The sequence below is a fragment of the Sinocyclocheilus anshuiensis genome, unplaced genomic scaffold (assembly GCF_001515605.1).
Source record: "Sinocyclocheilus anshuiensis isolate Anshui unplaced genomic scaffold, SAMN03320099.WGS_v1.1 scaffold278, whole genome shotgun sequence".
NCBI lineage: Eukaryota > Metazoa > Chordata > Actinopteri > Cypriniformes > Cyprinidae > Sinocyclocheilus > Sinocyclocheilus anshuiensis.
The window spans coordinates 873,381-887,445 of NW_015546072.1; the positions used below are offsets into that span (position 1 = coordinate 873,381).

The 14,065-nt window shown below is 36.3% G+C and overlaps 1 protein-coding gene across 1 annotated transcript in view; it reads right to left on the reverse strand.

Moving 5' to 3' along the window:
* Positions 1 to 14,065, reverse strand: part of mctp1a (multiple C2 domains, transmembrane 1a) — a 103,114-nt gene that overhangs the window by 71,556 nt on the left and 17,493 nt on the right. The window contains exons 2-5 of the mRNA XM_016501048.1: positions 5,040 to 5,182; positions 4,735 to 4,814; positions 4,417 to 4,528; positions 2,230 to 2,268 (exon numbers count right to left, since the gene is read on the reverse strand). Of these exons, the coding sequence (XP_016356534.1) occupies positions 2,230 to 2,268; positions 4,417 to 4,528; positions 4,735 to 4,814; positions 5,040 to 5,182 (374 nt within the window). The remainder of the gene's footprint in view (positions 1 to 2,229; positions 2,269 to 4,416; positions 4,529 to 4,734; positions 4,815 to 5,039; positions 5,183 to 14,065) is intronic.

Below are 14,065 nucleotides of genomic sequence, written 5' to 3' on the forward strand. Positions count from 1 at the left end.
GGTAGAAGACAGAACCACGATTCATATATGAATAGATTTTTACGTGCACCTCTAGTTTTCTCTGCCTCTTCTCTAAAGCAGCGCAGCATGGCCTCGCCCCCTTTGCTGCCTTTTCCCGAGGGCGGGGTTTATCTGGGTTTGTTACGTCATGAACCCGGGAAGTAACTTTTTGTAGTCCTTACCAGCCGTTTTTGTAGGCATTAAAGGGATAGTTCACCCAAAAATTAAAATTAGATGTTTATCTGCTTACCCCCAGGGCATCCAAGATGTAGGTGACTTTATTTATTCAGTAGAACACAGACGAAGATTTTTAACACAAACCGTTGCAGTCTGTCAGTCATATAATGGACGTGGATGGGAATCACGGCTTTGAGAGTCAAAAAAACATACGCAAACAAAACCAAATGAAACCCTGCGGCTCGTGACGATATATTGATGTGTAAAGACACAAAACGATTCGTCTGTGCAAGAAACTGAACAGTATTTATATCGTTTTTTACCTCTGATTTACGCAGTGTCGTGAATCAAAACTGTCTATGGACTGTTCGAACTGTCCTGAGCATGTCCTCCTGAGCGCGTTCTCAACAGCAGGCGCGTGAGGCTTCTTCTTCTTGCTTTATGGCGGATCGCAGACTTATAAGTGCATTACCGCCACCTGTCTCAAATGGACCATTGACAGTCCTAATTGAGATTGTAGATAGAGTATCAATGGTCCATTTGAGAGATAGGTGGTGGTAATGCACTTATAAGTCTGCGATCTGCCGTAAAGCAAGCAAGAAGAAGACGCGTCACGCACTGGCTGTTGAGAACTAGTGATGGGAAGTTCGGTAAAAATGGCTTAAATCGCCTTTGTCTTTCCCTATTTTTCTTGTTGAATTGGACTCTCTTGTTTCATCTCTTAGACTTACTAATAACAAAAAGAGTGCCAAACTTTTGATGTATTATGGGAAACAAAGTCACCTACATCTTGGATGCCCTGGGGGTAAGCAGATAAACATCACATTCTCATTTTTGGGTGAACTATCCCTTTACCATTAAAAAAAAAAAGTAAAAAAAAGTAGAGAAATTAGATTGTTTTAAGAATTCTTTGAAATATTTACTATTTAAATATATTTACTCAAATATTTATAGCTTTTATTATTATTTTAAAAATATATTATTTTTATATTTTCAGTTTCATTTTTGATTAAAATTTCATTTTGTTATGTGCTTTTCTCATTTCAGTCTTCTTTTTAATATTACATTTAGTTTAATTTCATTTTATGTTAATAATTTCATTTAATTTTATTCTTTTATGTTTATTTTAGTCTTAATTTTAGTTCAGTTTTATTTTATTTATTTCCAGGTAGTAATTTAAGTGCTTCAACTTAAATTTATTTTAGTTACTTGCCAAGTTTTTAATCTAATGTTTTTTTTTTAAGCTTTATTTCAATTAACAAAATTTTTTTTTAATAGTTTCTGTTTTAGTTAATGATAATAACTCTGATATATAATAAATATATTACACAAAAATATCAAATTCAGAAACCAACATTGTCACTTGGATAGATGGATAAAGCATTGAAATAAACAGCAACAAATTTGTTAAATAATAATAATAATTAAAAAAGATATCGTGCACAGATCCACCACAAAAATATACTACAATAAAATAAAATACAATAAAAAATATGCTTCAAATGAGGTAAAATATGCATCATTTTCATGTTAAGAAAGGAAGTTTGTGTACACATAGCTTTACATATGCAAAATCACCAGGTTATATAAGTGGTTGCTCTGATCACATCCTGTTTGACTACAACAATAAAGTGCAAAATCTTCTGACAGAACACTGCAGCACATGCACCGTGCAGTCGATGCAGTATGAAGATGACAAGAACAGAGTATGCTTTATTTTCTCATTCAATTGCTGCAATACACAAAGGAAACCCTGGCGGCCCTGAATTTGTATCTGGAACTGATTGTTAATTTCAGCCTTAAACGCAGGACAAAAATTGGTGCCCTGCACTTGACAAAGGTCCATTTTCTTATTTGTACACTAGATGACAGTGTTTCATACCCCGTATATTGCAGCACATAGAAAATAAAGTCAGCAAAAGCCGATTTTATGACTGAAACAAAAGTAGGCAAGTGAGGGTAAAAAAGCAAAAGGGCTGGGGATCACGGCCCCCTTCAGTCTGAGCAGAGAACTGCAGAAGGCAGGGATCAGGTGGGACATGCTGTTATTACCTTACTGGATCGTTTCCAGCTCCTTCTCATAAGCATGGTCTGTGAATGAGACAAAGCGTTATAAAGCCACCCCTTGTCCTCTCTAACAGGGTGCTAGAGGTGAACCTGACATCCTGTCTGGATACTGTTCAGCAGAGTCGAGGGGTCATAAGGAGGCAGCCCGGGGAAGCTATGGTTGGGGGGCAGCCATTATAAGCTAATAAAATCACTAAATCACACACAAAAAAAGAAAATGTCATTCAAAGCTTTGTTAGTTCACTTCTGTCAGGACCACTATCGTCAAAGATGATTGAAAATTAGCATACAATTTGGATGTAAGTTGGATGTATGTTTGGCGGTATGGTTCTGTTCTGGGCAAGAACTCCCTGCGCATCCATGCAGCCTAGCATGGATGAGAGCAGGGAGAGCAGCGATAACCCCCCAGGGTAAACAGAACAGAACCAACATAAATGTATTGCAGATATCGTTAAAGTTCAATAATGTTATGTACACATTTTAGAATTAGTCTGATTCAAGGAGAATCAGAAAGCTGAATCCTGACTGACAGAGGAGGAGTTGGGGATGGAGGAGGGTAATTAGCTATTGAGCAATGCGAAAATTGCTGATAATACTGAGGGACCTTATATATGAATGCTTAGATAGGTGTCGTATTCCCATAGGTTGATGAGGATCAGCTGAGAGTCAGCTGATGCGAGCTTGACTAACGTGACCTGCCAGAACTAACGCTACGCTAGATTAACACAAAGATACACAGGCACACTCACACATATCTATAGAGGTGTTATAAGTCACTGGATCATACAGTAAGTAAATGTTGTTTATCAAGGGACTTTTTAAAAAAGTCTAGGCCTATATCTTGCATTATATAACACTCCACTATTTCTGCAGTATACTGTAGCATGTTTAAAGTGCACATCATGCAGTATGTATCCCACAATGCAATGTGCTCAACTTGATATTCCATTTCTGGTGTGATAAAGGAACCAAAAAGAATATATTAATATTTTAACATCTCTTTCTCCACTCATTATTTTCTATTATTTAAACTGACAAGACTTAAAACATGTGGGAATGATAAACTTTCTTGAGGAAGCAGCACTGGGTCGATTGTTCAGATAGGTGATTATAGTTTTAGGGGGGCTGAAGACCACCTAAAAAGGGTCTAGAACTGCTCCTGGTGTATAGTATATGCAGTATGCAGTAAGCAGTACTAACTTTCCACTCCATACTTATCATTAGCATTTGTTTGATCAGTACTGAGTGTAATCAGACAGATTAAACATCAATAAATGTTGGCCTTGAATGTTTATTACCCATTTGTTAATCTGACCCAGAGCTGAAGTTACTAATATACTGTAAGGTTTCTTACGATGCAGTTCTGTGTAAACCCCCATTATTTCCCATATAAACTTACAGCGCCCTTGTTACCCTGTTAGCGTTCTAACGTACTGCCCGTGGTACACTTTGTGCATAGTTAAATTTTCCAGGAATGCTTTATACATGCTGAGCAATAATTACTCTTGCATCCTGAGCATTACTGAATGCAAAAATGTGACGTATGACTGCATAACACTTCAAGTAAAGTGAGGGTGAATTTGCTAGGGCACTAGCTGACTAATGGAAAACTGGATTTTCCATTTTCCTCTCATTGAAAATCTGCATGCCAATCCTGAGAATATTCTCTAGACAACAGATTTCTCTCTTATGTATGCAAAAGAAATCCTTTCCAGGTCAGACACTGGTTCATCCAGCCCAGAGAATGCATTTGGACTCTTCTGTTCTGCAGTAAGATGGGTGACATAATATATGAAGCCTACTGTTCAAAAGTTTGGGTCAGAAAAAAAAAAATACTGACCCCAAATAAAAAAATAAATTAAAAAAAGTAATTAGATACAGAGCTCCCACAACTCTTGGACGAATACATTTCCAAGGTTTTAACATGTTGTACTTGTTTGGAATCTGTAAGAGTTGGATACATGTAAATGTTCTTGGTACTTTAGAGCTGAAGTATTTGATTATACAGTATTTGCTAAAAAATAAAAAATAAAAAATGTACAGTTCATTGAGTTTTTATGCATTTGTATGAAACCACAATTGGCAGCACATCTCACACCTCCACTTCATATTCACAGTTCAGACATATCAGCTTGAAAAACAAAGACATAATACAATTTTTTTTTAACTCACTGCTTCCCTGAAGTCTCCCTCTTTTGGAATAAGTGTGACTGCCAGTTCCAGTGAACCCAGGTCATGGTTGGGATAGTGGGGATCTTTGAGGTCAAGGGTCACATCCAAGGTCCTAAAAGGGAGAGAGAACCTACAGCATGAACAACCAAAATCCTGCCATGCTCAATCATTGGGTTCTACATTTCTTACAACAGCATTTGTGTGTTTGTACATATATAAAAACTCTAGGGGGCAGCAGTGTCAAAGCAAATTAATTGATATTACGACACTTGAGATTGTGTTTCAGATTCGTCAATGTGTCACAAAGCATCAGAAGACCTTTGGTGCTCCAGGGATTCTAAATAGAGGTATGCAGAGCCCATAAAGTCATCCTGCAGCCCAAAGTCATAGTCAAAGACCTGTAGAGGAAAGAAAAAACCCAACGGTAAGGCATGTCATTTCACACGACAAACTGTACTGACTGTAAAGCCAGCATACATTAGATCGACTCTTTACAATTCCATTAGTTAAAACACATTCCATTAAATTAAAACACATTAAATAATCACTAATGACCAAGCAGCCATTAAAAGTCAATTTAATGACTGGAACAAAGCACTCTGACTACATTTACAATCATTTACCTTCACGTAGAGTGGCTCTCTCAAACTCTCCACCAGCAGACTGACTTTCTCATCCCATACTGGGTTCAGGTTCTTGTGGATCGTTTTGCTGCGGAAAACCTCCTTCCCTACGATTTTAAACTTCACATATGGGTCACTGGTCCCTGTAAATGCAACAAAAATACACAATACATTTAGCTGTTTTTCAAGAGAAATTGGGTAAATAAAGTTTTTTCTTCTACAAAATTAGACCAGCTTAGTTTATAATAAACAGTGATTTGGATTGGTTACCCTTTAAAAATACTTCAAAAAAGATAAAACTTCACTGAGAAAATGAGTTGGAATTTGCATTCTTCACTCAATTCCAAATTCTACACAGCCCTTCTGTTAACTACTTAAAATCCTACATCATCTAGTTATATAACAGTCTCAGACTGAGATGATGCAAAAAAAAAGAAGGTTATTTTTGAAAAACATATACTGTTGTTTATATGCACATATTCATTATCTAGCCTCTTTCTTTCGCTGTAGGGCTTTTTCTTTCTCATGGAGTAGTTGTCTATGGTGTGTATAAATTGGTCTGAAAGAGTGGAGGCAAAGAGACTTGGGTCATGTGACCTTAACTGTCAGCCCTTATTGGCTCAAGCACTAAAGTGAGAGAGGATGAGTGTGCTGTGTGAAGACAAGGGCAGTCTGAATACAGTGAGTACAACCATAAACAAACAAATACACTAATGAGTAATAATCAACATGACAGAGCCTCATTATATACCCAGACAAAATGACAAGACTCAACAGAGAGAACAACAACAGTATAGAGCATATCATAATACTGAATGTGTGTGAATGTAATATTCCACAATGTTAGATGTGTCTAAGTGACTGGCTCATGAAATTGCCAAAGCCTGACAAATACTGACATGCGAATTAGGTTGCAGTATAATATAGTACAGTTCCTAAAAGCGAGCACTAGATGTCACTGTGTGTTCAGTGGAGAATTTGCACAGAGCCCTGCATGTCACCTGACCTGCTCTATCTGCAGTGGATCAGGTACTATTATAGTACTCTGAGACATGAAGAAACATAGCACAATATATAGCAAAATACCACACTTGCCATGCAGATCTGATAAACTGAGGAAGGTATGTGGTTTAATATAAAAATATGGCATCATTCTTTACAAATAAATGAGAAGCAACATTTATAAGCTTTTTTTTTCATTAATAAATAAGCATTTGCATTGAAAACAAACTGAAATATTGAAAAATGTCAACACTGTATCTTGATCAAATTCATCAAGAAAATATTTAGATCCAAATGATGCTGTAACAATTATAAATAACATTCTGTGCAGAAAATCCAACAAATCAATGGACAATCAAACAGTCTGTTGTGCCAAACCACAGTAAACACAGTATCCGGAATGGAGCCACTCTTGTAAGTGATCCCTTAGATTTCATTATGTTGACAAAGACAAACATCAATGCCAGGGGAAATGTCAATATTTTGACTAAATGAAGTGTTGGTTTTTCCGGAAATCAACTACATAATGTTTAAATTCACCTCATGCTCTGCTCTGCAGAAACCTGAGTGTCCCTGTGCAGAGATGCACGATCTAGTGTCAGCAATAAAAAGAGTAAATGTGACGCTACATTAGTATACGATAGCTTTGTGTGAGAAAAAGACCACATTCAAATTTACATAGCTCACTAATTTCATATATGCATATTCAAATTTGTCACATTATTATTAATGTACCGATGACATTATTAGAATATACTGTATTGTTTACGAACAAGAATGAGATTTGAAGCAGATGAGATTATTATGTCTATAAAGTCACATTTGAATGTTTTATGGTATGTTTTGTCATTTTTGGAAGCCCACGGTCACTATTCACTTTTATATTACAGTAATAATAAGTCAATGGGATCTGAAACTGTTAGGTTACCAACATTCTTCAAAACATTCTTCTTTCACATTCCACAGATGAAAGAAAAGCATAGAGGTTTGGAACAACATGTGAGTAAATGAAAGAATTTTCATTTTTGGGTGAACTGTCCCTTTAAAGCCTTTTGCAGTATAGGTATCTATATCAACACACTCATCTCCAGACTGGAATATATGATATAAGTGAGAAGAGTTTGTGTGTGGGAATGTTAGAAGTGGCAAACGACAGCTCCATGAGCAATCACTTCAGTTACATCAGCTCGCCGAAAGGAAATCCCCATTCAACACCTCTGCAGTGTCTAACTCAGTGCCAATCATAATCTATCAGTCTCTGAGGGAAGCCTCTGTAATATCATTAGATCAGTGCTGAGACATTTAGTACGGTAATCAAACATGCTCCTGTAGATCTGTATCACAGCATGCTGCACGCTCAGCACTGTCACGGTCCACATGCATCCAAAAAAGTAAAAAATTCACACACACACACACACACACACACATGAAAACAAAGCTTCAGTTAAGCAAACCTCTTGATGCAAATCTCCACAGGCTTTAGTTCTAATAACCAATTTACCACTGAAATGCATCCCTTCATTCAGGAGATGCAGCGATACCAAGACGGGATGTTATTTTCCTATTCATCCACCCCTAAAGCCAATCCTAATGTTCGTTCAACCACTGAGTCATTCATCTAAATAATATAATAAACTGCATTCAAATTCAAGAGTCAGTGACTCTAGATAATGGCTCTGGTTAAGCAATCTGTTTGCCTCTGGATGTTGATAGCTTAGCTTGATTCACTTAGCTGTGAATTATGTTGGTGCACCATGAGAGATAGCTGAAAGAAGACAGTTTATTTTCATGTCTTTACTTCAGGATAAAGGAATAAAAACCAAAGAAGACCTGATGTGAATATCAAACACAATGCATCCATATCCACATAAACACATCACAGACTGTAAGAAATACAGCATATCAACTGAAACCGCAAATAAAATTATTTCTGTTTCTGTTTATATCTTTGTTCATTTCAGAATGTCAGTTTCAGAACTTCAGAATGTCTTAGTAGTTTGATTCCTTTCTCTTTTCTGACCTCAGCACTTGTTCTGCACTCCACAATTTTGTGTACAACCTGATGATCATGCTCTCGTGTGATCTGAGATGATCCAAAGAGCATGAAGAACACCTGACCATCTATACAAAGATTCATATGATCAAATCACAAATTATTGTGCAGAATCTTAAATATTTCTTATTCATTTCACATTATAATGCTTCTTTGCTTCAAAATATTGAAACTTTATTTCCAGTTTTAAATTAAAATGAAAAATAAATCAAACCAAGATTTCCAATGTGAGAAATGTAGCATGATGCACAGAATACTGCAGAACAAAAAATAAATAAATAAATAAAGAGAGGGGAGGGGGAATCCTTCTTTGCAGCACTGAACAATATATCTGAAACTGTCTGCAGTGGAAAAAAGCTTTGGGGGAAAATGCTGACATATAAACTGAGGGTCTGATGAATGCCACATCTCTGCCCTTGACAGCCATCTGCAGCACAGCCTTCAGCATTATAAGAAATGAAAGACGTTTATCATTAATCTGACTAAAACCGGTAAAAATATGTAGTCAGAAATGATTCATCAGCCACAATGAAAAGATGGACAGAATAGGGGACTTTCCCATAGTACATTCACCATCGCATTAATCAGATTGCCCTCCACAACACTTGAGTGAGCAGGAAGTAGAGGTGCTCAGAGAGATCTGTTCACAGAAGGATCAATAGATGGTTTGATTGAATGAGGTACTGCATATGACTGCAGGGTCATAGTGTGCCGACCGGTGAGCGATTCCTCCTCTGCAATATGTGCATTAGACACCTGCACATTTGCTCTCCAACTGCATTTTTATGGACCTATAAAACTTGTGCCACTGCCAATCTAAAAGGCTTGACAGTTTGAAATTGAAGACTACTTTCTTGGCCAGAAACCAAGGAACAGTGGAACAGTGGATAATTTTATTGTTTGTTTGCTAATGAGAATGACCTGAGTTCAAACCAGCTAATGTAATTTCTTGACCCCAACCCTGCTTGAAAATACAGCTTAAATCACAATAAGTGTTTAAGCCTTTGTTGGTTTAAGCTGTTTTTCCCCATTAGGATTCTCCCTGTTGTTTCCTCTATTTTCTTTTTTTGTTTCTTTTTAATAAAAATAGAACAACCCAAATAAATTTTATTTTTAAAATGCATTTCTCATAAAATATGTTTTTAGTGGCTTAATTCAGTGTTTTGTGTAGAGATTTGGTTCAACTAAGTTATATTATCATAAGTGTATAAACAAGCTATTACATAACTATGTAAATTAATTATTAGTGATGAGTCATTAAGTGTTCTATGATTGACAGATTCATACTGAGATTTTTTTTTGTCACAGCGCGCACAGAGAGTAAAGCAGATTACTAAAATGTACCGTAACTCAAAGAATTCAAAGACCATGAGAATTAAATGTTCTTATCGTTGTTGTCACTGTATACCTCTACAAAATACATAAAGTGTTTCTAGTCGTGATTGAGACTGCTGTTTACTGTCTGAATATCATTGGGCCACTTAAACATTAAAATCAGCTGAATTTGCTCCTAGCAAACAAAGAAACCGACGCAGAGAAAACAAATTAATTACATTATTGTGTTTGTCATGTAAAGTGCTGAATATAGAAAATGTGGCTTGAATATATAAACGTATGTGTGTATGTGTGTGTTGTATTTCAATATCATTATTTGTATTTAAAGGGATAGTTCACCCAAAAATGAAAATTCTGCCATTAATTACTTACCCTCATTGTCGTTCCAAACCCGTAAGACCGTCGTTCATCTTCAACACAAATTCAGATATTTTTGATGAAACCCGAGAGCTTTCTGACCCCGCATAGACAGCAACATGACTACCACGTTCAAGGCCCAGAAATGTAGCAAGGACATCGTTAAAATGGTCCATGTGACATCAGTGGTTCAACCGTAATGTTATGAAGCTATGAGAATATTTTTTTGTGCAAAGAAAACAAAAATATAAACTTTATTCAACAATTTTTTTCTCTTCCGCATCAGTCTTCAACACGCATACCATGGCACATGCGCGTGCATTCCTCTGCTTGTAATTGTTGAATAAAGTCGTTATTTTTGTCTTTATTATTTATTATTATGTCATACGAATTCAGTCGAATGTTGTGCACTATTTTAAATGTTGATGAACTTCTCAATATGTTTAATTCACTTTGTAGCAGTGTCTTAGATACTATTGCCCCTCTGAGACTCAAACAATATAAAAATAATTATGAGCCCTGGTTAAATAGTGATACTCGCCGTCTTAGACAAGTTTGCAGAAGGGCAGAACGGCAATGGAAAAAGGATAAACTACAGGTATCTTATGAAATTATGCGAGAGTCCTTAACTGTGTATCAAAACGCTGTAAAAACTGCTAGGTCTAAGTATTTCTCTGAGCAAATTATTAAGAACTTGGTAACACTTTCTATGAAGCCCGTATTTATAATACATTATAAGGGTATTCTTAAGGCATTATAATGAATGCATAATGCATTATAAAAAACCTTATAATATGTTGTATCATCTCATGAATATTCATAAGAACAGTTTTAATATATTATAATATTTACTTATTTGTGGTTATAGCTTTTAAGAGTATGATGATTTAAAACACAATGAACACGTTGCATCCACTTTTACAAAGGATTATATTTCTCATAGTTATAATGTATTATAAGTCTCATATCTTGCTATTTGTCTTATGCTACTTTACTTAAAGCGGTCAAAGACCACTTATAAATAGTAATAATAATAATAATAATAATAATAATAATAATAATAATAATAATAAAAAAAAATTCTCTCAAACAGCCATAAGATCAGATATCAGATCAGATGAATGTGTAATATGACACATTTGCTTTGAACAATTTTTATTGTAATATCAGTTTGATTATTTTGATGGTACCCTTTAAACAGCTGTTGATAAGTGACTCTGCAACTACATATCAACTATGTAACCATATAAAACATTGCATTTTTTTCAGTTGGAGTATAAAGCTCACATCAATTAATTAACATTAGCTCCACAGGAAACACTCAAATAACACTCAACATCTAACCACTCACAAGCTGTAGTAAGATACTGTGCAGATCTTAAATAAACAATGTCAAGATATGATACAGTCCATTATTCTGTAAATGAAGTAGATTTAATATGGTGTTCATTGTGTGTTATAAATAATCATACTCTTAAACTTATAACCACAAATACGTAAGTATTATGATGTATTATAACTGTTGTTATGATTATTCATGAGTTGATATAACATATTATAAGTTTTTTTATAATGCATTATGCATTCATTATAATGCCTTAAGAATACCCTTATAATGTATTATAAATACGGGCTTCATAGAAAGTGTTACCAAGAACTCTAATAGTTCTAGAACCCTGTTTAATATACTTAAATCTGTGACCAATTCTACAAATAACATCTATCCTTCTGAACCAGTAACTGTCTGCGAAAACTTCCTTAATTTTTTTGTTGATAATGTAACAGATATTAGGCAATCCATTGTATCTCCAAATGAAGCATTATCTGTTTCCTTGAATACTACTGAGTTCCTAGACTCATTTGAGCCAATCACTATGCCCTGTTTAATGGATATAGTCACAAAGTTGAAGGTTACTACTTCCTCTTTGGATATTGTTCCCACACATTTCTTTAAATATGTTTTTGACTGTTTTGCGACATGGATTTTAGAAATTGTAAATAAGAGTTTTCTCACTGGCTCTGTCCCGAGCTTTTGTAAACATGCTTTAGTAAGACCGATCTTGAAAAAGTCAAATTTGGACACAACTGTTTTAGCTCATTTCAGACATGTTTGCATGTCTAGAGGACATTATATCTTGGATGTCCTCAAATTTCTTATGCTTAAATTCTAGTAAAACAGAAGTTATCATATTTGGGCCTCAGGTGAATAAGGCTAATGTAAGCCATAATCTTGGATATTTGAACTCCTTCATTAAGCCTACTGTGAAAAATTTAGGAGTCCTCTTTGATCCCTCCCTAAAATTTGACCAACAGATTAACACAGTAGTGAAGTCAAGTTTTTTCCATTTAAAACTTCTCTCTAGAGTTAAGTCTTGGCTATCATTTAAAGATCTTGAGAGAGCCATGCATGCCCTAGTTTTAGCGCGATTGCATTATTGTAATTCTTTATATGTTGGTTTACCCCAGTCTTCTATATCACGACTCTAGATGGTTCAAAATGCTGCAGCCAGGTCTCTAACGGGGACTCGCAAACGAGAGCATATTACTCCGATTTTAAAGACTCTAAATTGGTTACCAGTGTGTTATAAAATTGATTTTAAGATATTGGTATTTGTTTTGGTATATGACCTGGCACCCTTTTACCTATCTGACTTATTAAAAGAAAATAAGCCAACAAGATGTCTGAGATCGACAATAAACCTCTCCTTGGCTCAGCCTAGATCACGGTTAAAGACAAGAAGTGATCGTGCATTTGCAATAGTTGGACCAAGGCTATGGAATAACCTTCCTTCATCTGTGAAAGCTTCAAAGTCTGTCTATGAGTTTAAAACTAAGTTGAAATCCTATTTTCTTAATAAATACATGAATTAATTTTTGTTTTCTTTGTGCACAAAAAGCTCTCGGATTTCATCAAAAATATCTTAATTTGTGTTTTGAAGATGAACGATGGTCTTACGGGTTTGGAACAACATGAGGGTGAGTGTTCATTTTGAGGTGAGAGTTTTCATTTTGGGGTGAACTCACCCTTCAATGCTTTATACCTAACTAGCACAATAATGTAATTCATTTTATTAAAATTTCTAATCTACTCACAGCCTTATTTTATTTATTTGTATTATTTTATTTATTATATATGCATTTGTCTGGCAAGCATGTGGTAAGCGTTTGACTAAATTCACACACTTCACAATGTTGGCACAGAAACTGCTTTCAGTCATCAACCTCTGCTTTACTTTTGCAGCTATGTAACACTCAGTCACAAATAATACTGCAGTGTGAGAGTGACTAGATCAGGGGTCTCCAACACGTTGCTTGCGAGCTACCAGTAGCTCGTGGTCTGACTGGAGGTAGCTCGCCAGGACATACTTGACATATCAGCCGTCTATGTTCAAAAAGTGGGGGTGACAGTTAAGAGGTTAAACCCGTATTTGATTGCCGCGATTTGAAAAACTCACAGTAAATACTGCTCAACTTTAATCAAAGTTATTAAGAGTCTCACGCAGGCGCAACACGTACTTTCGTTTTGTGTGAAAACATGACTGAAGGCAGACTGCTGAGGGAAATTATATGAAAGAATGTATGATTCAATTATTTGTATGAATGCATAATAGGAAACGTCTCGGTTACGTATGTAACCCTCGTTCCCTGAAGGAGGGAACGGAGACGTCACATCGGTGACAGACGAATTGGGATCTCGCCTGAGAGCTCTATCATCTTTGAGTGTAAACTAAACAAGCCAATGCACATTGGCATGCGATAATTGCATCCAGCTGCTGCTTGTCACGACACGAGCATAAGTAGGCAGCAGGTGCAATGCATATTCAGGTTTTTGCTGAGGAGCCGAGCCAGTGACCCGGTGCCCCGCGGTGGTAAAGCAACTGTGGCGACGGAACGTGACATCTCCGTTCCCTCCTTCAGGGAACGAGGGTTACATAAGAAACCGAGACGTTCCCTTTCAGTCAGTCACTCCAAGTCACGTCGGTGACCGACGAATTGGGATCGCTAACAAAGTGCCACTATTGCTGCCCCTTCCAGCGCCCCTAGTAAGCCACCTGGTCCCCCCGCGGCAACTGGGGCGGAAGATAGGACAGGGCTTATGTGGAGAGAGTCTATTGTTGTTCCACTAGACCCATACAGTAAGACTTATTGGATAACACTGGGAAAGCGTACCCTTTCCAGGGATGCTGTGGAATCCACATCCTGCCTACAGGGAAGTATCATGTGGAGATTACACATATGGACTGGGCATTAAGGGCAGTACAACATATGGAATGTCTCT